General features: G+C 35.9%; 1 protein-coding gene across 1 annotated transcript in view; it reads left to right on the top strand.

The window, feature by feature from the left end:
- HERC1 (HECT and RLD domain containing E3 ubiquitin protein ligase family member 1) overlaps positions 1-27410 on the top strand; it is a 107429-nt gene that overhangs the window by 45783 nt on the left and 34236 nt on the right. Inside the window, exons 23-42 of the mRNA XM_067305844.1 lie at positions 511-817; positions 1350-1470; positions 2082-2133; positions 10915-11186; positions 11821-12036; positions 12126-12246; positions 13226-13463; positions 14480-14673; positions 15777-15932; positions 16165-16271; positions 16515-16625; positions 16711-16887; positions 17776-18015; positions 18227-18310; positions 18868-19388; positions 21518-22293; positions 23388-23586; positions 24566-24726; positions 26384-26500; positions 26668-26899. Of these exons, the coding sequence (XP_067161945.1) occupies positions 511-817; positions 1350-1470; positions 2082-2133; positions 10915-11186; positions 11821-12036; positions 12126-12246; positions 13226-13463; positions 14480-14673; positions 15777-15932; positions 16165-16271; positions 16515-16625; positions 16711-16887; positions 17776-18015; positions 18227-18310; positions 18868-19388; positions 21518-22293; positions 23388-23586; positions 24566-24726; positions 26384-26500; positions 26668-26899 (4402 nt within the window). The remainder of the gene's footprint in view (positions 1-510; positions 818-1349; positions 1471-2081; positions 2134-10914; positions 11187-11820; positions 12037-12125; positions 12247-13225; positions 13464-14479; positions 14674-15776; positions 15933-16164; positions 16272-16514; positions 16626-16710; positions 16888-17775; positions 18016-18226; positions 18311-18867; positions 19389-21517; positions 22294-23387; positions 23587-24565; positions 24727-26383; positions 26501-26667; positions 26900-27410) is intronic.

Genomic DNA, 27410 nt, shown 5'->3' with positions numbered 1-27410 from the left:
AACTTTAGGTCTTTGGGCAGAGATGATTCAGTCACTCACGCAACTTCTTTGGAAGAATCTAACATGTGAGACAACGGTGGAATTAAGCAAAGTGAAGGCTAAGAATTTTGTTAGTACATTGTATTGACCGAAGCTAATAAAAGCCTGAAACAGTTTAAATATTGAATTACAGATGTGCTGTGCTCTGGAATACTGATTTACAGACTCACTGCCTAATCTCTCTTTTATGCTATTCAAACAGGAATTGGGTTGCAATAAGATACTGATAAGTGTATAGTGTTCTGTCAAACTGTATTTGTCTTCTTCATTTTAAACTTAACGTTGTATTAATCCTTAATTTAACCTGTTTATGTGACTTCTTTTCTATTATTAATGTATTCTTTCACTGTTGAAAAAATATTTGTTGTCCTTTCTAGTGGAGCACTTTTTGGCCTAAGCTATAGATGAATATTTTGTTTTGTGGAGCTTTTTCTAGGAGTTAAGACTTTCTTTTTGTGTTGCATGTTACAGAAATATTTCAGTGTTTCCTATCAGCCCGTGAAGTAGCTCGCAGTCGGGATCGAGATAGGCTGAACACTGGGACAGGGACTAGACTTGATGATCAACCTCCTCAGTCTCAGCAGGAGCGAAGAATCAGCACTGATCTGACAGAAGGTCAAGATGTGTATACTGCTGCATGCAACTCCGTGATCCACAGATGTGCCTTGTTGATCTTAGGAGTAAGCCCTGTTATTGAGGAGATCCAGAAGCGACGGGAGAATGGACAGTTACAGCAACCTCCCTCTAGTACTCCTGAGGGCATTGGACTCATGACAAGGTGGGATTCACTGATTACTTAGAATTTGTTTACTCTTCTGTGCTTCTTTTACAATTGATTAAATAACCTCAGCTTTCCTCTAAGGATTATTAGAAATTTTTTTAAAGGATGATTTTTGCCTAGAGCAATGTTGATGTTTTTGTTGAGAATAGTGTTTTGTCTCAATTTTATTTTGTCCACACTGACAAAACCTTAATAAGAGTTTGAGGAAGTTTTATTTTGTGAGGACCATATTTATTTTTCAAAGTTAGGCTTAGCAATGAGGACAAGTTATAACAAAGTCCAATTGCTCTGGCTTACGGATAGTTTGATGTAATTGAAAAATTCCTTATTTTTTCTGAATCTCGTTTGTGTATGGATTTTTTATTACTGTAATGGTATTTTTTTAAGCCTTAGCAGAGATGTAATAGTGACTAAAAATAGACTTCATTGATGAAAAATGTAGGATATGTTTGAAAGTAAAATGAATTTGACTACTAACTGTTACTTTTGCCTAATATAAATATTTTCTTTGTGTGTACATGTGAGGCAGGAGTGAAAGTCTTACTGCAGAGAGTCGCTCAATCCATGCAAACTCGAACTATAGACTGATTAAGTCAAGAAGTGAATCTGATTTATCTCAGCCAGAATCAGATGAAGAAGGTTATTCACTGGTAGGTAAACTAGCATTACATATTTAGAGATTATAGATATATTTTCTAGGTGGGGATTGGGATTCATGTTAAACATTTGTCATTTGTTTAGTAGCATTGTGTTTCGGTATGGAGAAGGTCACTGCCAATAACCAGCACTGTTAAGAGAAAGTAATTGTGGTAAAACAGCAATTGAAATTATTATAGTTCTGTTAACTTTCTTATTTTTATGGGTTAGGGATGCATGTTAAACAAGCAAATGTTATGCACCACATATATTTTAACAAGTTGTGGAGTTTTTTATTTTATTTTTATTAAAAAGATCTCACTTCCCATAAAGGATTTATATAAATAGTTCTTTGGTACACCATCATTTAGACTATGTTTAATGATGTTTTTGGTTCCCTGCTGCTTTTATTTATGACAGTTATTTACAGTAAGTAGTGTTTTTCTTGAGTAGTGTTTTGTGCTTTTGTGTGTTATTTTCATTAACTTAGATTGTTTTAATGAAGAAAATGTGCTATTTAATCTCATTTTATTTGGGCTTTCCTAAGCTTTTCAGTGCTTAATCTTGGGGAACTTTTTTGTTGTTCACTTAAAGAAATGATACCTTTTTTAATCTTTTAATCTAGAGCGGAAGACGAAATGTTGATTTGGATTTGGCATCATCACATAGAAAGAGGGGTAAGTATTTTTTGTTGTTTACCTAGTGAGTATTGATCTGAATAAATTTGTTAATAATTTTTAGATTAAAATTTCATTTGCAGTTAAATACAGTACGTAAATGACAATCAGGATGTTAAAACTGAGTATTTAAAAACAACATTTTATATAACTATTACCTGCTCTTTATTGTGGTAAGATCTATTGCTCAGGGGCTTGGTTATAGTATTTCCTAGGTTATAAATATTTCTTCCAGTTTCTAGAATTGTGATGTTCCTTTGAAGCAAGTGAGGATTTCCATGAGTTCAAGTAAATTAGGAACTTTCATTCTGTTTTCACTCACTTGAATTTAGCAAGAAAACACTGTCAGAGAAGTTCAGGATCAAGTGGAGTTATCTACTCTTGTGCTAACAATGAAATTTTCCCATAAAATGTGCTTGCACATTCAGTTCTAGTCCAGAAAGTAAAGCTTAATTTGTGCACCATCTCAACACCAGCACGTTTACAGAATCAAACAACCACTTCTCCCAATACTCCAATATAAATCAGATTTTTAACTTTTGTACTGCTTGTTGTTGCTGCTTCATTCAGGGGAATCTCAATGAGCTTCTTCACAGAAGGTAGTGGAGGGAACAAGGACTAAGTTTGTTCATACAGAGCCATTTTACCATGAAGTCCCACTTCTGTCTGAACAATGTGCAGTCTTTGCTAGAATCATGAATAATTTCTGTTGCATGATTTCTGCTAAAATCTTGGGAAAAGTTTAAGAGGAATTGCGTTGGATTATGATACGTTTGAATTCGGGAAGCCTGCATACTGTTGGGTAACCTGCGAGTTCTAGTTTAATAACTTTCATTCTTAAGCAAAGTACTGAAAAGTTGCTTGCTCTTTAAAAGCCTTTGGGAATTGTAAAGTAAACTGTATCAATGACAAAACTCATTACACTTAAATTTGTGAAATAATGTAGAAATGAATTCCTTGTATGTGGCTATTCAGTTGAACCAGCTCAGCAAGTAAGAGCTGTTCCTGTTGTGACAGCGCGATGTCTGTTAGCATTCTCAGTGTTAGGAGAGCTGATAGAGTCTCTGTGAGTTCCCTGATCTGCAGTACTGTATATTCTTTGAAACCACCAGTTTTCAGAATTGTTGTTAATCTTTATATATATACCTTTATAATTTTGTGCTCTCTCTCTTTTACATCCTAAAAGTGCTCCAGGAAATCATCCTGGCTTAGATCTTGAGATATACCATATCTTATGGATTATAGCTTCTGAACTGCTGGTTAGACTGAGTAAATTGTTTTGGTCATGGGCTCCAGGAAATAAGGAGTAATGCAAGAATAGACTTCATCATCCAACCAGTCTAAAGAAGCAGCTTTTTATTATACAAAAAGGTTCTACACCAGCTGTGTAATACTGAGGAGAAAGTGGATAGCGGCAGCTGATCTATCCTGAACCTAAAAAAGCTCAAATAGGTCATTTGCAAACTGAAAATGAACATCGTGACACTATCTTCTGCTACCTGTTCTCTGCAACTGGAGGGCTTGTTTTCCTGTCCCATGATACTTGCTTCCTCATACCTGTCATCCAGGAAGTTGCTGAGTTTTACATTGTGCATCAGAATCATTATCAGTAAAAGGTACAATATTTTGCAAGTTAGTAGCTCCAATATCTCAACAATCCTTGGAATGGCTTATTCATTTCAGGAATATTACAGATTTTGTTTAGTCTGGTATTTGCAACTGGGGGTTGATTAGCATACACTAATGAAAATTTTCTGTTCCTGCCGGATGATATGACTGTATTTTAGTTGATGCCCAATACTAGACACAGCCAGTAAATGCAGGGTGCATTTCCTGGGAAACATTCCTGACACTTATATCAGTGTCAGGAGAAGATCTACAAAGATCTGTGTGATCAAGTGGACAAGATCTTCAGCTTGGTTCTGTTTAAGGTCTTTCATTCCATCTGAAATATCTGGGTTTTGTAATCCTAGCTGATCTTCTAGAGCTGAAGCATGTCTGTGTATTTGGTCAAGATGTAAATTGCAGCCGTTTTGGGCTGTTCGCTAATTGTAACATAGGTAGCGCTCTGAAGTATGAGAGAGTCTGAAGTGCTTATCAAGGGTGTTCTGACTTGTAAAACCCCTTCAGTCCCATCTTTATTCTTCTGACATGCCTTTATATGAGCTAATGAAGGGCACATTTATGTTCATAGTTACCTCAGCTAGGAGAGTAGGAGGAGTCTGAAATCTTGCAGCATATTGTTATTCTGCTGTGCTCCATCCAAAGTTGCTGGCAAAACAGATTAAGGATTTCCATCAAAATGATTAATCTGCATTTGAATTTGCTATGCTGGCTAAGAACTGGAGGATTAGAAGAACCCTAGTCTTCTATTTATGGCAATAAAAAGAGATGCCACTGCAAAGAGATGACTACAGAAGGCTACAGCATTGGTCTTAAAGATGTTCTCCAGCTGGATTTCTAAATACTACCAAAGGTGGATTCCTCTGAAACAGCCATTAGACATTTAAATGAGAAACAAGCAGCTTATTTTTAATTATTAGTTTTCTCTGAGATGTCCTTTCCATATGCATGTTTGTGTCTTGTGCTCCTAGGACTTCCACTTACGATCTGCTTTTGAGTGGAAGGTGTTTTATGCCCTCTATAGGAGGGACAAGGAAATGAAGGAAATATGCATGCTATGGGGTGCTCGAGGAGATCCCTAATTTAAGTGCAGAAGATAGTCGTCGTGCATTACAATAGAAGTATACATGAGAAACATTTCTCAAATTACATTTAACATTAAACATAGCCTTTTTTTTTTTCTTGTTACTTCTTTTTTGTAGAAATGGAGACCATTACTGCTTTAAGGAATTTACAGCTGAGCTTTTCAAATTGTTGCTGGATTGAATATTAGGTTGGCATAGTTATGTGGTGTGAGAAAAAAAGTGGAGTGTTAACAGTACCACAGGAACCACTTCTCATTTCTTTCAGTTGGATACTTATTATTTAATTCGAAGGGAAACAAATTTAATCATGTTTCATTTTGTGTGTGGACTTTAGACTGATATCTTACTGTAGTTTACAGCAGTCCCTTGAAAACATTTGTTCTTCTAAGTGTGTCTCCCTAAACAGTCTGAAGAAAGTTGACAAGCAGTACTGATTTGGAAGGCAGTTTGTTTGTTTGTTTGTTTTGTTTGTTTTTGGAAGAGATTTCCTTCTGTCACCATTTTTTTTTCCTATAGGCTGTGCTTTTGTGGAGGTTTAACAGGGAATTTTTCCTAGAACGAATCTCCTCAATATATGGGCGTGAAGTGCCTCCCATCTCTTCTTAATGAGTTTACTAGAATTTAACCACTCTGCTTGCTGCAGAACCTTGACCACACGTGATGTTTCTGGCTGAGGTTTTGTAGGGTTAATTTATCCTCAATTCTGAGGAAAACAGAAATCCTCTTATAGTATTACAGACATGTTCTCTAGATAGATTCTTTGATTTGGACATACAGGTGAAGCATGACAGATATTAAAGTGGGATTTAAATGTCAGGCTGCAAGTCTGTGTAGTTACACGTGTGTATCAAAATGTAAATAACTGAGTATAAATGGTATCCAGTATGTGGTTATGGGTTACCTAATATGCCCTGTTCCTGGGGAGAATATGCCCAGTGTTCAGTAAGGAGGGAAGAGACCTGGCCCACAGAGTTCCCAAGATTCCATCCTTCTCTTCCACTTTTCAAGGTTCATCAGCCTAACATAAGGTCTTTTACATCTGAGGACTGGCTCCTGGTCGCTCTGAACCCTGCAAAGTGTGCCAGGAGCCATAGACACCCATATTTTAACAACTTCTAAAGGTTAGTTCCCAAAGTACTACCTTGATCCATTGAAGCTACTGACACCTGTTTGATGTGAGCCCATCTGCTATCTTCAGGAAAATTCCTTCTTGAGATCTGCTACAGCAGACAATAGCAACTCATAGCATAGAGTTGGAAAGCTAAGCAATTTTCAGTTGAAATGTTAGAAAATTGTTCAAACAGGAATGGCTAGGAATCACTGTTTTCTTTGTCAGATCCAGTTGGAGTGGTCAGGCCCCAAGCACATTCAGGTCAGTCAAATCTCTTTATAAGGGAGACTTGGGACATTACTTTTGTTTTCCTCCAGGAGCAAGTCAGTCCCACTCTTTCTCCATGTTCCCCTCCTATTTTTCCCCAGTGCAATCAGCAATCTGTGCAGAGTATTCGATCCTTCCAAACTTGTCAAAAAAGGTACTGTGTGTAGGGTATCAGTGAGTGATTCTTCTGTAGCAGGCAAGAAGAGTAATTCCTTATGGAGTGGGTTGGTTCACTTTAGAATTTGTTCATTAAATTTGGTAACTTGTTATTCCAGATTCAATTCCTTTTTCCTTAATGGTTTAATCTCACTGTTGGTTCTAGTGGGATTTATGGTATGAAAGCTGGTCCTGTTCATACATTGCAATGAAGAAAACAAGCAGTAGAAAATCTACTGATACTATATGTTCTTCTGTGGTCTTGCAGACGAGTGTGGAAGGAAAACTTTTGTCTTTTTACTCGATTACATCTTAGCTGCTCAGTCCAATCTTTGATCTAATTGCCTTGTTCCTCCATTTATTTTATCTGTTCAGAAATATGACAGCAGTGTTCCTGCTTCAGTCCTACGATCATCCGAGTGTCTTGCTCCTTGCTATTATTCAGTTAGTTCTGAACTAGTCAACTTCTTTTCATTCCTGCAGAAAAAAAGTTTTTCCAGAACTTTTGCCATGAGGGGTGATGGGTACATTAGTATTTTCCCCTGATGTGAGGGCCCCCCCCTTTTTTTCCCCCTCACTTAGATTCATCTTTTTAATTTTGCAAACCCAGAGAGTATGCCTCAAAATGTTGCACCTAGAGGATATTGTACACTGAGCTACATTCTGCATTAGATACTTAAAGAATGCATATTTAGAGATGCAATCACAAACATATTTATAGACATGTAAATGTGAGTCCCTGTGTGTTAGGGTTTTTTTACTTCATATAAATCTTGATCAGTGAGTTCCAGTGTGCTTCTGTGTACTGTAGTAGTTTCTTACTATTTGTTGTTATTTGAATGTTTAGTCAATGAACACAATTGGGCAGCTTTGAAAAAAAAAAAAAGCAACTTAAATGAAATTCGGGTTAAATTATTTTATTTTTGTGTACCTGTAGTAATTTGAATTCTGCATTTTGAAATAGAAAGATTGTTTTTGAGTAAGGAATGTAAACATGTATTGGTTTATGCATGTAACTGTTTTAAAGGGGCTATTTTTTTCCTCCGAAAAGGAGGTGAGGAATACAGAAAATCCATTATCTGGGCTATACGAACTCAAAACAATATTGAATCTTTTTTCCAAAACATTGCTGCTTGATGTCTTTAATATATGGATTGAGATGAGACTGATTATTTAAATAAGTCAGAATAATATGAGGAAGAAATTTTATAAATATGTTGTCTTCTGTTTCAAATGTCTGCTTTTGTCTTCTGATTCTTGTGTGGTGTAGTGTATTTACTCCTTTTTGGCCAGTTGAGCCCCAGAAAAAAGAAGAGCTTCAAGCAAGTACCTGATGGCATGTTTATTTTTTTTTCTCTATAGCTTCCTTACATATTTTATGTTTTATAAAGTATGTATTGCAGCTGTGCCACATTCATTTAGAAAACTCATTATTAGAAGCTGGCTTATAAGGACAAGTAAACTCTTTTTTTACTGTAATCTCAGTGTTATTATATGTGACTCTATTCACGTGATTGTAAAGGTTGTACAAGTCCTAAGCTACCATCAATTCCATGTGATCAATATTGCACAGAATCCAGCTAAGCTAATATATACGCATACGTTTGATTGTTTTGTCGATACTTAACATCTTCCAGGTAGAAATATTTGTTTCAGTTCTAGATTTGTGTGCCCTAATTCTTAAATGTTTTTATTCCAAAACATGCTACTTTGACTTATGACATTCTTTTTTATTTTTAATCTTAATATTTTCAGTTATAACTTTTCTTGTTTTTTATTTTAAATCTGTATCTCATAATCACTGATCTTTTCTCCTGTTCTGATACTGATTTTTAAATTGTTTTTACATTTAATTATTCTTGCATTTAATACTAAAAATGATTAGCTAAGACTTTGTCTTTTTTTCAAATATGAAATAGTTTAGTTTTCTGTTAATATATGGTGTATTTTTTGTGTAAGAAGTTCCTTTGGTGACTATCAAAACTAAATTGTCTTCTGATGTTTGTTAATCCTTTCAAGGGTAGCTCCAAAAGCATATGATACAACACACTGGAATTGCTTTTCATTTCTTTACAATTCCTTTGATTCTGTGCTGTGCTACATAGGGGCCTGGCATAGGACAAGTAGAGGAGAGGGAAGCTAACGTCACTTTGGGGTGCCTTAAGCTCTCCTGCTTATGAAAGACTCTAGGGCTCGCGGAGGCTTTTGAAATAATTTATTGCTGTATAGGCAACATTTCATTGACTTGGTAATGATTTGGCTACGCATCCTATAGGAAACCTGAGGTTTCATTTACCTTCTCCCCTGAGCTTTGTTCACCATATATATGCTAGGAAAAGCTTCCTTGGATTGAAAATGAGCATTTTAAGCACCCCTTTATTCTGGTCTATCCTATTTGCCTTGTATTTCTCACCTGCCCCTTTGGCATATAACTAAGTTTTTAATAAAAAACTTTAAAGTAAATAGTCCAGAAATGAACATTAAAATTAGGGTAAGATGATATCTGTCTTTACTTTTGCTTTAAATATTGTCACCAGATAGGAGTCTTAAAATTAGTAACAGTTTCTTTAAATTCTTTCATATTAAATATGATAAAATAGGCTGATTTTTTGGAAACCAGGAAAGATTGTTGTTTTGCATGAACCAGCAGAAGCTGGGAAATTAGACAGACTCCTCTTTTGAAAAGCAGTGATTAAAATTAATGTTTCACTGTCTTTGCAGTCTTTATTTAAAATTAACCCTTATGTGCGTATATTTTTGTCAAATATGTGATATGACATACTACTGTGACGGTTCTTTCTGAGGCTATTGTGGTTTGTTTAATAGCAAATTAAACGCAAATGCACATGAATATTATTTACAGAAAATGTAATGGAATATGTACAGTTTTTCATATTTCACAGCCCCAGCAATCCAATTTTTTGGCTACTAAGTGGAGATTAACTTTTATTCTGTACTTAACTTAGAAAGGAAAATCAAAATTTCACAGTATTTTGAACTTACAGATTGTGGGAAGGTGCAAATTGTGATCTGCAGATACAAATTTGTTGGCAGAATAATAGCCTTTTGCCTTTCCCTCGGGGAAAAAAGTGGAGAGTGGCTGATAGGAACATTGACAAAGTTCAGCAACTGATACGCCTGACTTGCCTCCTTCCCGGGAGCAGCCGCTTACAGGGCTGCTGCAAGTAGGCAGCGTTTAAAGGAAGCCATGAAACTATTATCCAGCCCTTTCCATTGGAACTATTCAGCCTCACCGCTGAAATAAAGCTTTCCACAGATCAAGTTTCTATTTGTATGACTTTTTCTTGGAAAAGGGTATGTTTAATAAAATTTAAGGTTGATACTCTGCAGGCAGGGGAGTGTTAATGTAGATTTGCGTTAGAACTGTGAAGCAACTGTGATTCTTTAGACTTTATCTGTAGTTCATCATGCACCAGAGACGTTAATACTGCAAAATTCTATGTAGATTATTTAGGATAATTTAAACTAGACTTTCAAAGAGAATATAAACTTAAAATAGGTTTCAATATAGGTCTGAAGACATTACCTGTTTATATAGATCGAAAGTTCTTTTGAGCGGGGTCTGTCTTGTAATACTTGCGTAGCTCCAAGCAGGCTAACAGCATGTATAGAAATAACAAAATACCAGCTTGTGTGCTGGTATGTCACTTGAGTGTTGATGAAGGTGTGACTTCAGTGGCATTTTAGTCACTTTTGCTAGGGATGCAATTCTAGCAAAACTTTTTGTGGACAAGATCAAATAATTATGATGAACATGTTCCAGTGCTACAGACTGATGACTGATGCTCATTTGAAGGAGTATATTTACTAGTGTATATATAAAGTTAAAGGTAGTGTAATGACATGCAGATATAATAGAAAATATATAACTGAGATTATAGGTCTAATATATGCCATAGATAAAGTTCTCTTGTGATATCTAATATATATGTATCTATCTGTCTTGAATCATTACAAAGTAAATGTTCTCTCAGTCTAAAACCAAAATTTTCCATTGGTTTACTTGCCCTTCTGCACTCATGAATTCTGTAAATATTTCATCCAGAAATAACGCTGTGCTCTTTTAAAATTATAAAACATATGATGGCTTGAGTAAAAACAAAACCGCCTGTTTTTTTATGATTAGGCCTTAAAATAAAAATCCAAAGTGCACAATTCCTTTTGTAGCAGATCTTCTTCTTTTCTTCACTATTTTGTCATTTAGCTGCAAAGCATTTTTATTCAGTGTTCTAGCTTTAAGCTGAGCAGTTTGAGTGGCTTTTATTTTTTCATTTTCTCACTTGGCAGCGTGTTGCAATACTGCTTAACATAATTAAAAGAAATACAGCCTTGCCTTTAGGGAGATTGCTGTAGATTTAAATCAAGTGTTTTGCTCTAAATTGCTTAATGCATGGTATAATTACACATGAATACCCATTTTCCACCTGTTTGAATAGCAGCAGTTCAGTCTCTACCTACTGTCAAAATGTGTTATCTAGTGAACCGGAATTTATGAGACTTTGTTGTGCGTATGTTTAGGAGCAATACACAGTCAAGTGGAACCTTTAAGTGACTCGTGGACTCGACTAAAACACAACAGAGATTGGTTGTATGCTTCCTCCTACTCATTTGTTGAGTCCGATTTTGATCTGTCAAGATCTCTTGGAGTTCATGCTTTGATTGAAAATGTTGTCAGCTTTGTAAGTGGCGATGTGGGAAACTCACCAGGGTTTAAGGAACCGGAGGAAAGTATGTCCACCAGCCCGCAAGCATCGATAATCGCAATGGAGCAGCAGCAGCTGAGGGCTGAGGTGAGCTGCAATTCAAAACCTTTACTTTTCATAGATGACACTCATTTTATGTATCTTATTTTGGGAATTAATGTGAGAGCATTGACTCCTTTATTTTTTTTCCTCTCTGTTCTTTTTTCCTCTCTGTTCTTTTCTATATTATCCAAATTCTGTCTAGCAAAGACTTTTTCTCCCCTTTTCTGCTAAAATTTTTTAACTGGAACTTGGAACTTATGCAGAGCTCTAAAAGGAAACTTAAAGAATTCTCTTTTGAAAAAGTATTTGAGTTAGGAGTAAATAAGAAAAAAGTATTTTTTTCTTTTTTTAACATAGCTTTTTCTTTACATAATGTTCTTAGCCTCTGACTTGGATTTCAGAGGAGCATCGATACGGTTAGAACTTTCAGTGTCGGCTTTGGAATTACACAAAAGCACAACTGCCTGCAAACCGCTTCATTTATGTGAACCTTTCCATCTAGCTTATTTGTCCTGGCTGAATTAAATGAACTGCTCTATTACCCTAAAATCAAAAGGCATCATGCTGAAAAGAAATCTTTTTCTTTAAAATTTATTCACAGTTGAAAATGATCTCATTCTAATTTCAAAAGATACTTGCTACTTAGTTAATACTGTCTTTTGCCTGCTTTTATTTTTAGCTTCGTTTGGAAGCACTTCATCAGATCTTAGTACTTCTGTCAGGGATGGAAGAAAAAGGCAGTGTGCCATTAATGGGAAGTCGTCAAGGGCCGGGATTTCAGTCATCTTCATTGCTTACTTCTGTTAGGCTACAGTTTCTTGCTGGATGCTTTGGCTTGGGCACTGTAGGACATGCAGGTGCCAAAGGAGAGAGCGTACGATTACATCACTATCAGGTATGTGTTTTAAAAATTAGTTTCTGTTATTTTAATAACTGAGTGATAAAAATGTATCAGTTGTTACGATAGTAATTTGTTTGACCCAGGATGGTATCAGAGCAGCCAAGAGAAGTATTCAAATTGAAATCCAAGTGGCTGTGCACAAAATTTACCAACAATTATCTGCTACATTAGAAAGAGCTCTGCAAGCTAATAAACATCACATAGGTAAGTGAAAAAAACGTTTGTAAAATATGCCCTCGGATATGCAATATAATAGCTTATATGTTTAACAAAGTGGATTTTGATATCAGTGGCCAGAGTTCAGTGATGAAGTATTTGGCTGACCTCTTTTCCTAGTACAGATAAGCTTTTTAAGCTTTTTCTGTCTTAATTTTCTTCAAGTGTCTGCCCTTTTTATTTTAAGACTAGTATTGTCAACCTTTCTATTTCTATAAACCATATACCACGGTCTTTTGTAGTCCCTCATTTCTTTAGCGTTGCAAAGTAATTTATAGGTTTGCAGAGATGAGCAGCTTTCTGAAGATATGAAAAGTCTCCAATTCTTTTTCCTTGATTCAGATGAAATTTCTTTAAAGCCGAAAACAAAGAACAGGGCATCTTGCCTGTTTTGAAAACTCTCCTGGCCTCCTATACCAAACTATTGTTGTTTGCTTCTGTCCTTAAGGAATAGCTGGAACTCTGCACTTCTCTGTGCCTTTGTACCTGCAGTAACTGAGAGCTTCAGTAGAAGAGTTGTGTAATTTAGTTTGTTGGTAGAGACTAATTGGCACGCTTATCTGAATTATTCCATTGGTTTTGCTTGCAACTAAAATGGAATCAAAAGACTTTTCTTGTAAACCAATTTGAAGTACAAGCAGAAAATTGAGTATTTCACCCAGTTATTCTTACCTCAGAGAGAAAGTTCTGGCTTCTTTTGAGATTTAGCCTTAGAACATTTGCATCACAAGCTAGATGGCATTATACATGGCATTTTTCCTAGGACAATATTGGCATAGAGTGCATTGAGTTAAGGGGGCTACAATGGTGTACCAGAAAGACTACCTCTCAGTTTCTTATAGAAAGCTAGCTCTTTACTTGATAATTTAATTCATTAAATTTTTCTTAAAAAATCAAACTGCTGTTGTTTTTAGTATTCTGACTCTAAAAAGCTTACTGATTAAAAACAACTTCATTTTAATTTTAGAAGCACAACAGCGTCTTCTGTTAGTAACAGTATTTGCTCTAAGCGTACACTATCAGCCTGTCGATGTCTCCTTGGCCATTTCCACTGGTTTGCTAAATGTGCTATCACAGTTGTGTGGCACAGACACCATGTTAGGACAACCACTGCAATTGCTGCCCAAAACTGGTATTTCTCAGCTCAGCACAGCTTTGAAAGTAGCCAGTACAAGACTACTTCAGATCCTCGCTATCACCACTGGGTAAGTATTGAATGCTCCCTTGCTTTCATAAAACTTAATCTTTTAGCTTTTCAGCACCTTTTAAAAATAACTCTTCCTTTGTGTGAGCTTTCTTTAGGACAATAAATGTTGTTCAGAAGCATATAAATGAAGAAAAAAAGGGTAGTTACAATACTCATGAGAAAGATGCACATAAGACTGATTAATATATTTAAATTGTAAATAGAGAGTTTGGAACAGAACATTTGGTAACTTTATAGGATGTACGCATTCCACTCAAATTCTTCTCTCCTTTCTCTAACTTGGCTTTGTGTCTAGATGTGCTCAGTTGGTAGGATGAGGCTTCCTATTGCTCTGTAAAAGTCATTGTGCGAAAGTGATAATAATGTGGTAGGAGTTCTTCAGAGCAGTACACAGTGCTTCTTTTCAAAATACAAAGTTAATTTTCTGAGGGATACCAGCATTGCTAGATCAGGGAACAAGATCCAATATTCAATTAATAGTTAAATACTTACTTTTTTCTTTACCAAGTTAAAATTTAATGGAGAAAGTTTGTCGTCAGCAAGAGTATTATTTAATATTTAGTACATTCATCTTCATTTCAGTGTTCAAAAAATCCAGTGTACTTACTTGTCTGTTATCTAAAAACAAACAGACAAACAAAAAAACCCTTTGGAAGTTACAGTGGGATTCAGTTTAATGAGCTATGTTGCTTTTTTTCCCCCTAGAAAATATTGGAAAGATATCCTTTGATTGTAATGATTGCACAGTTTTACAGTGTCTTAAAAATAGAGTTCAAACAAGAATAATCCGCCAAGTTCATGGTTATTTTCCCTATGTGACCTAAGTACCTGTCACATTCTGCTAAAATGAAATTGAGGATGATGAAAAGTAACCTGCTGCAATAGAATGGATTAGAGTCAGTGCTCTATTAGTCCAGTGTTCACTTGCACTGAATTCATAATCATGTGTGTTTATGTTATTTTGCCTTGGATTAGGTCTCAAATATTGGTATTTTTACTTTTTTTTGTGTATAGAACCTATGCTGACAAACTGAGCCCGAAGGTGGTCCAGTCTTTGCTGGATCTATTATGCAGTCAGCTGAAGAACTTGTTATCACAAGCTGGTGTAATGCTTATGGCTTCCTTTGGAGAAGGGGAAGGCGAGGAGGATGAAGTAGAATCAAAGAAGGCAGATTCAAATGGAGATAATGAAAAAAGGGACTTCAGAGGTAATGTTCTTGCATTGTTTTTGTTATCATTTGAAATATCGTCAAATGTAATAAAACAAACCACTGAATGCTGAGGCCCTCACTCCCTCTACTGTATTGATTCTTTCTGGATTATTCTTAACTTTGTCAATTAGATTAAAAAGTCACCATTTTTTTTCTGCTCATGACAAATTGATATACAAATCCTCTGATACATGAATATTTTCACATAATTTCCAGTCTGTTACTGAGCATTTTAAATTTCTGTAGAAATTGTATGTTTGAAGAAATTTTTAATTGTAGCTTGGTTTTAGGTGTACAGATGTTTTAGTTGTGCTTATAACTGTCTTTGTTTATAAGCAACTTGATGGCTGTGGAATTCATAAGATAAACATAAGAAATTAGTTCAATAAGAAATTAGTATATAAGGTCATCTCTTTCCGCAAACATATGTTTGTTAAGATAGTAATGTCAGCCCCCTTGGAATAGAAATTAGAGCAGTGATGAAGCTTAGTGTTTTGCATCAAAAATCCACACAAAACAAAAATACACATTGAAACCAATGGTTAACTTTTATATTACAGGGTCATTTATAATTACTCATTTAATACCTGGTCATTTTATTTTTAGTTACAGATCAGTTTGTTGCCACTAACAAGGACTGCCAGTATTTTCTGTTATCTTCTAATCAAGTCTATAATACGGTTCAGATGCTTACATCTATCTTTAAGTTGTTTGGCTCTATTTTATATTAAATACATAGAGCTTGGAAATACTGAAATGTGGTTTTATTTTTTTAATAAGATATATAGTTGTGTATGCAAATTAGAATAGGTTGCTTTAACATAAGTCCTAGTGCCTATGTTCCGTAATGCACTGTCTGATACTTGAGTAGCTATATTTTTCCAAATGCATGCTAGTCCACATAGTGTAGCCTAACAATGTAATTTAGCTGTATTCTTTTCAGGACTTGCTACTCTCAAAACTGACAACATCACAAAACTCAACCGTGAATGTCTGCCTTATTTTTTCTGATTTTATTTTGACTTTGAAATTGGTTATTTGTAGATACTGTAGATTTATGAGTGAGGATATAAATGAAACCTTTTAATTTAACTTACTAGCTGCCCTCCGAAAGCAACATGCAGCAGAATTGCACTTGGGAGACTTTCTCGTTTTCCTACGCAGAGTTGTTTCATCAAAAGCAATTCAGTCAAAAATGGCATCTCCAAAATGGACAGAAGTACTTCTTAACATTGCTTCTCAAAAGTGCTGCTCAGGTATGAACTTTTCAAAATGTCCCCAATGGTTACTTGCATTTCTGTAGTGCTGTTCCTAAAAATAGGTCCTATTAGAACATGTTACATGGTCAGCACCTTAAACTGATTGCAGTAGATGTACATGAGCTATGCTTTGGAAAATTGTGCCACTGGTGGCCTGCAGATGACTTCATAGGTGTGTGCCTGATGCAGAAATCATTTTTAGATTATTAACGTACTGTCTGATTTTTAGGAGTTCCCTTGGTTGGCAATTTGAGGACTAGACTACTTGCACTTCATGTACTAGAAGCTGTCTTACCTGCTTGTGAATCTGGCGTTGAAGATGATCAAATGGCTCAGGTTTATATTTTGTTACAAGCTTTTATACCTGTTTCTTTAAAAAGTCTTATTAAATAAACTTCTGCATGTTTGGTAGGTTTTCTCAGAATCCAGATCAGGTGAGGGTCAGTGTAGATGCTTGCTTATCTAACAGTACTAAATGTTTTGACATTTATAGCTACAAAACAAAGTAAAACAACATAATATTATTTGTTGTCCTTGTCTTGTATTTAAAATGATGTGAATCATGTTCTAATACACCAGGTTGTTGAACGATTATTCTCACTTCTGTCCGACTGCATGTGGGAGACTCCAATAGCTCAGGCTAAACATGCAATTCAAATAAAGGAGAAAGAACAAGAAATGAAACTGCAGGTAATGATGCTTTTACTTTCTCTTTTGACTGAATACAATTGAGTTACATTATTACAAATATTTTATTTTGTTCCATTTCTGATAGAAGCAAGGAGAGTCTGAAGATGAAGATGAGAATCTTCCTATACAGGAAGTGTCCTTTGACCCTGAGAAAGCTCAGTGCTGCATAGTGGAAAACGGGCAAATTTTAACTCATGGCAGTGGAGGTAAAGGATATGGTTTAGCATCCACTGGAGTTACTTCAGGGTGTTACCAGTGGAAGGTAGGTTGTATAAAAGTGTATTTCTACCGTTCTTTTACTGTGATTTGGAAAAATACTTTGACTTATAAGTAATAACTTTGTTTTTTTTTCCTTAGGAAAGTGTTTTTGAATAAAATATTCGATATAAAGTGAACTGTTTGTGACTGCTTTTGAGCACTGACATTTGGAGCATATTTTCAGTTGACAGTTCACAGATGGGAGGCTGTGAATCCATGTTGAGTGTTTGTGGTGGTGGTACTTGTCCCTTAGATCCATAGTCAGCATAAGTATGCATTGGCTTGCAATAGTTATCTACTGAACTACATAGATTTTGGATTTCTCCTCTAGTGAATACACTTTGTTTTCTTCCAAAAAGACAGATCAGCCTGACTGACAAGATTAGCCTTTAATACATCATACAGAGTAATTTTTTTGGAAATATAGATAAATAAACAGTTTTAGCCCTTGTTTGTACCATCTTTGAGCACAACAGTTTTAGCATGTTATAGTTCTTCTTTACTTGAATCTACATAAATCACTCACTGTGAACTTGAGGAATAAAGCTTGCTTATTTCTGTTACGTTATTATCACCACTTGTAACCCAACTTGTGTGTGTGTGTTTTGAGTCAGAAAAAATATGACTTTCTTGTGTGTTTTATACAGTTTTCTTGGGTGTTAGTGGATTAAGATTGAATGACTTGTTAATGACCAATTTTATGCACCAAAAGGTCATTTTAGAGGTAGAACATCCTTTTAGCTATTAAAATTTTTGACTTATGAAATGCTTTTGAGTGAAACACTTAAAAATATACATAAGCATGTGTAATAAGGTAAATTCTCATTGTTTTCTTGTTCTAATATATATTCTTGACTTTTTTTTTTTCATGCTTTTGTGTTTTGCTTACTAGTTCTACATTGTGAAGGAGAATCGAGGCAATGAGGGCACGTGTGTAGGAGTTTCTCGCTGGCCGGTACATGACTTTAACCATCGCACTACCTCAGATATGTGGCTATACAGAGCCTATAGTGGTAACCTTTACCATAATGGAGAACAAACTTTGACTCTGTCCAGCTTTACCCAAGGAGATTTCATCACATGTGTATTAGATATGGAAGCAAGAACTATTTCTTTTGGTAAAAATGGAGAGGTATTTAACAGTTAATTGTTTCTTTTTGGTGTTTTTTCAATAGTAATTTGGCACATATATTTTGTATAAAGCTAAGCATAATGACTAAAACAAGACAAGTGACAGTTTCAGTACTTGAAAGGATTCTAATACAGGTGTAATTTTGTCACGCTTCATATTTTTGCTTGTTAAGGTGTTCTAAGTTTCTATTTTTTGGTTTGGTTTTAACTAGGAACCCAAACTAGCTTTTGAAGATGTGGATGCAGCAGAGTTATACCCTTGTGTTATGTTCTATAGCAGTAATCCAGGAGAAAAGGTAACTTAAATTTTCATCTACATAGATCAGAAGTTTCACCCGTTCTTTTCTGCTCTGTAATGTGGCAATGTTTTGGGTATTGCGTTTTGGGGGGTTTTTTGGTAGCTGACAGGTCCTGAGAATATCATCGTTTATTCATTATGTTTTATGACATACATTAGCATTACATTATTTTCACACTAGTTAGACTTTCATAAATTGCTGTATTGTGCAATCTATTCTAAATTTGAAATGTATTGTGCTGCTCAGAATACTCTACAGAACGAATGTTCTGTACAGAAGTTTGCAGCGAGTTCAGGGAAAACTTGGTATTAGGAATTCTAACTCGTCTAAGATAGTCTAATGTGAATAAGCACAAATTGTAATTTTCAGTATCTTTGAGTTTGTAGGGATGCAGGTTTTGTTCAGTGTTAAGGTGAATTTCCTAGGGAGCCAAAACAAAAGAAAGAAGTGCTAGTACATCTTCCTAGTCAGTAGGAAAGACTTCTGTATTAAAATAAGCTTCTGTAGGTATGTTGAGAGGATAACATTGCATATTGTTCTTTTTAAACACTTAGGTGAAAATCTGTGATATGCAAATGCGTGGCACACCAAGAGATTTGCTACCTGGTGACCCCATCTGTAGTCCTGTTGCTGCGGTCTTGGCAGAAGCCACTATCCAGCTCATTCGTATCCTTCATCGGACAGACCGCTGGACACACTGCATCAATAAAAAAATGATGGAAAGACTGAATAAAATCAAAACGTGCCTTAAAGAAGCAGGTCAAAAACTGAAGAAAAGTCGCTCAATTCAAAGTCGAGAAGAGAATGAGGTGAGAGAGGAGAAAGAAAGTAAAGAGGAGGAGAAAAGCAAGCATAGTAGGCATGGTCTGGCTGACCTCTCAGAACTGCAGCTGAAGATGCTGTGTGTGGAGGTGTGGCCTGTTCTAGCAATAATTGGTGGAGTTGATGCTGGTCTGAGAGTTGGAGGTCGATGTGTACACAAGCAAACTGGACGTCATGCCACCTTACTTGGAGTAGTGAAGGAAGGCAGTACATCTGCCAAGGTTCAGTGGGATGAAGCAGAGATTACTATCAGGTACAGTATGCTCATTTCCTGCTCTTTTCACAAGCTAGTGATACCCTGTGCTTGGAAAACTTCAGAAGTAACGTACGTTTTACATTGGAGTCATGTTGATCAATTATTTTAAGCTTAAATTTTAAAATAATGTAGATGAATTTGGCTCTCTAAAACAAACATTATGACTTGAACTTTGCTATATAGGAATAAAATACTTTGTATATTAAATATATATTTGATAGTTTGGAATTGATCAGCATCATTAGACTTCTTAAATTTGGACCCTAGGTTTCATAATTGTGGTTGTGACTAACTTGCCAGCTTTTCTAGATTTGAAATGAGCTTTGCTTATTTTAGTAGGTTGTACGTATTGGCTAACTAATACATCGTTGCTGTCTTAATTTATTACAGCTTATTGTTTATGACTATAAAGAACACAGATTTTTACTGGGTAGTGCACACTTTTGTTTTACATGGTGAACCGGGTTCTGAAGAGAGTTCTGATTTGGTTTCTCAGAATTGAGAAGAGATGTCTCTGCTGCATTGGCCTTTGCTTCCTGAGGGCCTGGAAATGCTCCCTGGGGCTTGAGGAGGGGTCAAGGCCAGGAAGTGGGAGGATTTTCTCTTCTCATGGTGGGTGGATGTCAGTATTCAGATTAATGCTGCCTTGAAGCAGCACCTATTCGTTCTCTGACCTGCATTAGAGAGCTAAAGGAATGCCCCTGTATTTGATGTTGTACTCTGGAGTTGTAATTCTGCAGATGATGGTGAGAACTGGGGAGGAGACTGGAAGAAGATACTCCTTTTTCTGCCTTTCTTCAAAGGGAAGGCACTTTGAAGAAACTCTGAAACAAACCTAGTGATGTTTCTGGGCTCTGTAGTTCTCTCACAGGAATTGCCTGTGTTTTTTTGTGGAAGAGGTTTGATTCACTAAATTCCTTAAACTCCTTATGGCCATAGTTGAACCTTAATCTTCTGCAGAAATGCAGAAATTGAGCAGTAATTACTTTTTTTTCTACACCAATTATAACTGCGTTTTGAAACAACTGGGCTCAGTTCACGTCTTAGAACTGTTGCTATTTTATGTCTACCTTGCCAATATGCAAAGGCTGTTGTCACTCTATCTAACTATACTGAGGTGCAATTGATTATCAAATTTAGTCCCAGGTATAAATTATTTCAAGTATGCCCATGTGACAGTATGGCCTTAAAATAAAGTAAGCATGCCCTTAAAATTATTTTAAATACTATTTCAGTGACGTGGTGCAGCACTTGTACATAGACAAGCTCTTGGCAATGCATTGAGTTAAGTTCAGAATGTCCCTTAATTAAAAACAGATTAAAGCTTGCTTTCATTTTTAAGTAGAAGTTAACATTCTAAGAGGAGGAAACATCTGGGGGATTATGAAAGGAAGATTTTGAAATCCCCTTTCTGCTGGATGTATGGAAAATACAGGCTGGTCAATTTTTGTCCTGCTTACAATGAAAATTAGTCAAGTATAGCAGTTCAAAATATAACAAAAAAGTTGTCACTGAGTGTGGGCAGACAGCTGGGCAGACAGCTAGGCAGACATATGTGTCTGTTGGGTTTTCTGATCTGTGTTTTAAGGAGTTATTGTCCTCTTAAGGGAATCTGTCCTAATATAACTAGAGTCAGAAGTATCATAAGGTGCTCCTTTGTGGTGAACATTTGAACGGGAAAGTGAGGTCAGTCAAGGCTTTTGCTTAATGCTGAAAAAGTCCAGGAATGCTTTCTAGCTAAGCTTTTATGCCTGTTCACAAATTCAGCTGTTGTGTGAAGATAAAATTTGGTTTAAGCTAGCTTTTCTTATTAAAGGTCTGTTACATATTTCTAAATAATGTAGCAGAAAGTTCTGTCAGCACTTAATTCACATCTTCTGTGATGTTTCTGGATTTTAATGGTCGTTATTGAAAACATGCATGCTTTGTTGCCTTGCTCTGATACCATATCTCCCCATTTTCTGTTCATAACCTCATTTTCCCCTGTTTACATTTAATTTTTAGAATTGATTCATTTATTTTGTTAAATATATTTTACACCCTACTTTGCCTACATTATTTCCTGTACTTTCCTCCTGTCTCTCCCTCACTTGCTTTTTCCTGTGTCATTCTGATCTTTATTAAAGCTTCCCAACTTTTTGGTCGCCTAGTGATACTCCATTGTATAATCTGGAGCCCTGTGAACCACTGCCTTTTGATGTTGCAAGATTTCGTGGGCTGACAGCTACTGTGTTGCTGGACCTTACCTATCTGACTGGTATTCATGAAGATATGGGAAAACAAAGCACCAAGAGACATGAGAAAAAACACAGACATGAATCTGAAGATAAAGGGGAAATGGACCAGAAAACAGAGGGTGATGGTGGATCAGATGTACGATTAGGACAAAGTGCTGATGATAACAAAGGACATAGTACTACAAGCTCCAAGTCAGAAAATGAAATAGCTTCCTTTTCTTTAGAGCCATCAACACTAGCTATGGAATCCCAACACCAACCCACTGAAGGAAGAAAAAAGAATCATGAACACACGCCAAGAAATCATGATATAGTGCAGTCAGAAATCAGAGCAGTACAGCTATCTTATCTTTATCTTGGTGCTATGAAGTCACTTAGTGTTCTTCTTAGCTGTAGTAAATATGCTGAACTATTGTTAATACCAAAAGTACTGGCAGAAAACGGTCACAACTCTGATTGTGCTAGTTCTCCAGTTGTTCATGAAGACGTTGAAATGCGTGCTGCCTTGCAGTTCCTGATGCGACACATGGTGAAACGGGCAGTCATGCGTTCACCAATTAAAAGAGCTCTAGGACTGGCAGATTTGGAACGAGCACAAGCCATGATCTACAAATTAGTGGTTCATGGGCTGCTGGAGGATCAATTTGGTGGCAGACTTAAACAAGGTACATTTTCAAAATTATGAAAGTATAGTAAAAAATTAATCTTTATTTTCATTGAAATTAAGAGGAACAATGATAATATAAATAACAATCTTAACATTTTTCTGTGGTTATACTTTGGAGTAGTCTTAATTGGAGAGAGAAACTTTACAAAGATCATTTACTGCTTTATAGAGTTAGTACTGATTTTTTTGTCTTTCCCTCAATTCCTTATTTTAATAAAAGTGGATGCATATCAGTCCATCAGAAATAAAAGGATTTCTAAATTGTCTTTATGCATTTGAAAAATGAGCAGTTCTATGTATATTTGTCAGAAGGACTTGTATGTGACATGAATCTAACAAAGCTTACTGTTGTTAAACGTGGTTGTATGCAATCACGGTAACTCATGGTGTTGAGCATGTGTATGTTCAGGCTGTAAGTAACTTCTGTTTCTATCTGTGAAAAACCTCTGTGAATCAGATTTTTTTTTTTTTTTGGAGATACTTGGCATTGCACTAACAGAGGCCAAGGAGAGAATGTATATCATGGTTTTTTTCATCTTGAAAGTCTGTATATTACAGAGTGCAACTTCAGGGAAGCTACTTGAATTATTTTAAAAGAAAAAATATCTAAAATAGCAAAGCTAATTACTGTGCTATCTGGTTCTTTACCATCTTACAGACTACTTACAAAACAGCCAAAAATCCTTCAGAAATCTGTAAGTTAAGCAGCTGAGATGAAAATAGCTTTATAATTAATAAGCTCTCTTTCTGTATCTGAGATTTCTTTCTCCTTTGCCTAAGAGAATAATCCTAGCTGCTGTAATGCTAACTATATTAAGATCTAACCAAACAAATGGCTTTTGTTCTCATCTAGGAAGATTCATTTATGACTTACCTTATATCAGTGTGACAACAGCAAGACCAACTGATAGACCAATTTATTTACATTAGTCAGTGAGTTATTGGTAGAATTATTTCTGTGTGTTTCTGCACACTCCTTTCTTTGGGGAGAATTCTAAAGATCAATACTTATTTCATAAAGCTTAGCAATAGCTACTCTTTTACTCTACACAGCTATATTGATGTTCTTGTAATGTCCTTTTTGTGTTGCAGAAGTAGATCAACAAGTAGAAGAAGGTGATCAATCTCAGCAAGCCCAAACACCAGTTACAACCAGCCCTTCTGCTTCTAGTACAACATCTTTCATGAGCAGCTCTCTGGAGGATACTACCACTGCTACTACTCCAGTAACTGATACTGAAACAGTTCCAGCTTCAGAATCACCTGGTGTTATGCCTCTCAGTCTTCTTAGGTAAAATATCTTTATTTTCAGCATATTTGATTTTGTGTGTGTGTGTAGGGAACAAGTTGTGTAATTTACATACAATATATGCCTTTAGCTCTCTAAGAGTCTTTGAAACGTTTTTATTTACTGTCATGAATTGCCTCTGCAGAAGGCAGAACTTTGTTACTCTGCCTTGCAAGACAGGCTTCTAGCAATAAAAGAGCTGTTAAGAATTTATTTGTGTAGCATCTGAGTTCTTCAGGACAGCAGAAAATATCGTCCTGACATTGTCCTTCAGTTTTTGTGCTTATTGGATTTAGTTTAGATAACATGTTTTTGAAATTCCTTATTTTAATGAATAATTGTTGATTCTTGAACTAGAGCAGGTCTTAGTTTGCAAGTGACACTTCAGTTCCTGTTTGTTTCATCTTCCCCTCACATACTGTAATGGAAGTAAGATAAAGCTAGTTAATCTCCTTGATAGATCTGCAGAGACTATTTCTGATGTGGAAGAAAATCTGCTTTACACTGAATAGAGCCCAGTTCTAATTGATTCTGGTGGTGTACCTGATTTCCGTTCTTAGAGGCTTTGCAGATATAATTTGAGGAAAAACAGGAACTAAGTTCTATTACCAAGACAGTGAAAGTAAACTATTCACCTTACAAGGAACCATTCCCTAGGCTGATATAGCTAGGCTGAGTTCTGAACAAACTAGGGAAATGGAAGAGACTTCTCATTTATCTCTTAGGACAGCACTCTGTCTGTGGGGTTTTTGTAGGTGTGTACTTCGGAATTTAGCTGCCCAGCCAAAATGGTCGGAATGGGCTGTTCCTGCAGGTTTCCCCCCACGCGCACTGTATGTACTGCCCCTTACCCTTACAAAATTCAATGCTGTAAGGGTGCCAAAGGTATGACTTGCCAAGTGCACTCTAATTTGATGCATTACTAGCAAATGTCAGACCTTCTTTGGGGTAGCTCTTTAATATATGTTGTTCTCTTTTAAAGGCAAATGTTCTCCAGTTACCCTACTACAACGGTACTTCCAGCCCGACGTGCTCAGACTCCTCCAATATCTTCTTTACCAACATCTCCTTCAGATGAAGTTGGAAGGAGACAAAGCTTGACCTCTCCTGATTCCCAGTCTGCAAGGCCTGCCAATCGTACAGGTATACTTGTATTCAATATAGATGGAAATATGGACTGTTAGTAAATTTGCATAAGTTCAGTATAGTTTTTTGAGATATTGGAAACCAGTAAGATTTCTTTTTAATATGACTAAGCATGCAAAGCATTCTTGAAAACCTTTTAATGACTATCTTAGAGCAAAAAGCTGTAGACTGTCTAGCTGTAGACTTTATCAATCAGTGAAATTAGTTTTTAAAAGCTGTGGAATGGATTACATACTGATGCTCTTTTATATAAAAACAAGAATGCAGTATTATTGATGATTACTTCAAAATGTTAATCTCATTTGGGCTTGTTTCCTTGGTTGCTTACCACTGTTGAGTGCAGTAATTTTTCTCGCTTATCGTAAATCATATACCACCAAGAAAACAAGAATTGGTATATTTTATGATACATATGATAGTATATACAATCTGAAATTTAATCCTTCCAATTAATCTTGTTTAATGAGATAGCAAGGGCTCTCCAACTTTGCATCTTCATGTCCTCATACTGCGCTCTGGAATCACGTGAAGGTAATGGGAGGCTTTTATTATTACCTGCGCTGTACTACTCAAAACAGACTCTCATTGCTATTTGCTCTATTCCAGTATACATACAGAATGGGATAGCTAAGAGACTTTGCAGGCAAATTGTTGCATGAGAATCTTGAGCTTCTAAAGAACTCAACTGAGTATTGTGATCCAAAGGAGATGTTATTGAAAGGAAACATAAAAGTCTGTATATGTTTCTTATTAAATTAATAGAAGAGACTAAGTTGAACTAAATTCTCCAGATTTCATGCTCAGTGATGAGAAACAAAATCTTTGCTTTAAAATTCCTGATTGATAAAACTTGTAATTCTTGCTCTGGAATCTTTGCTATTAGTCTACTCTTTTAGCTGTCTCAGTTGTTGCACAGCCACCAGTCTGCTCAGTTTTACATCTCATTTTTAACAATGAGATGACTTGCTTCTAATTCATGATCCAGTCTTCACATCAAGGTTCGTTAGTACATTTAATGCTTTCCTTGATCAGTCCTCATTTTTATGGCAAATAATAAGGAAATCCTATTTTCTTTGCTATTAAAATTTTGGGGAGTTCCTGATCTTTTCAGATTCCTTTGATTTGTTTTGTTTTCCCTGGAGAGACTCTTTGCACAAAAATATAGCCTAACCTGCAAGGAGATTTTTCAGATATCTGCCGGCAGCTTGGTGGGGGTCTCGTTCTGTGTCTTAAGAGGAAAATATATTTGTGTGATCACATAACGTTTGGGAATCTTGATTCAGGCAAGGATACTTTTATCTAGTCTACCTAAATACAGACCAAGTAGATAATTTGGTAGAGTTTTAACTGAAAATAAACTTCTTAGAAATACATTAAAAGGAGTAGTTGTTTAAATATCATCGATGTCCTAGTTTATTAAATAGAGGCTTGCATAATATATATGTTACCCATAAGCATGAACACCCTCTGGTTTCATTTCAGGGAGTATCTTATTTTGTGCTAGAAAGCAGTAGGGAGGAAACTTGTTGAAGACAATTATTCCCTTATTTGCAGCTAATATAGATCTTTGCCAAACTGGAATGAGGTCTGATAAAGTGAAAAAGACTAAAGAAAGATTTATACACTTTACATTTAATTCTTTCTGTCCTTTTAGCTTTGTCTGATCCAAGCAGCCGACTGTCAACATCCCCTCCTCCTCCTGCCATTGCTGTTCCCTTGTTAGAAATGGGATTCTCCCTCAGGCAAATCGCAAAAGCTATGGAAGCCACAGGTAATCTGTAATTATAATATCAGTTTATACTGAAAAATTAAATTAATAAGAAACACACTTTTTTTCAGCAGAATACTTAATTTTTAAACTCCATAAGCATTTATGGGGAAAAAACAGATTTTTCATCATCAATGATATAATACAAAGTGTGATTTTTCTGCTTTCAGGTGCCAGAGGAGAAGCAGATGCACAGAATATCACAGTGCTGGCCATGTGGATGATAGAGCATCCTGGAAATGAAGATGATGATGAGCCCCAGTCAGAAGGGACTGCAGATTCACGACATGGGACAATAGTCTCTGGAAGTGGTGGAAAATCTAGTGATCATTGTTATTTGCAGTCACCAGGTGATATCCCTTCTGCTGATGCCACTGAAATGGAGGAAGGCTTTAGTGAAAGGTAACGTTTATCTTTCTTCTAATTGTGTAAAATCTGTTGCTGAAAATGCAGATCTCACAAGTTGAGTGTTACTAGGAGAAAACTCTGGAATAACACTTGAATTGTGTTAGAACATGAATAAAAGCAAAGGTGCAATTAAACTAGGTTTATAGGGTGTGTTAATTTTACAGGACTCTTCATCTGTAGTTCTGGGGAAGAATGTAAGCTGAGCATCTTTCCTTCAAAAAAAAAAAAAAAAAGAACAGGGAATGAAAAAGTGAAGGCATGTAACTACATTTTGCCTGCAAGGCAAATAATAATAATAAAGAAAAATTCATTGGAATAATCTTTTTTTTCTTTCTTTCTTTCTTTTTCAGTGTATTCATGAACAGTTTTTTTTCTGCACTTTTTTTTTTTAAATAAATTTTTGGTTTGTCCAGAGAGGATGAAACTGAACTAAAGTTCATGTTCTCAATCATGTTCATGACCTGAGATCTAACTTATCTATTAATCAAGGAGGAAAGCTTTTTTC

The sequence above is a fragment of the Apteryx mantelli genome, chromosome 15 (assembly GCF_036417845.1).
Source record: "Apteryx mantelli isolate bAptMan1 chromosome 15, bAptMan1.hap1, whole genome shotgun sequence".
NCBI lineage: Eukaryota > Metazoa > Chordata > Aves > Apterygiformes > Apterygidae > Apteryx > Apteryx mantelli.
Note: the sequence above shows the minus strand (reverse complement) of the source record. Positions and strands in the feature narration are given on the sequence as shown.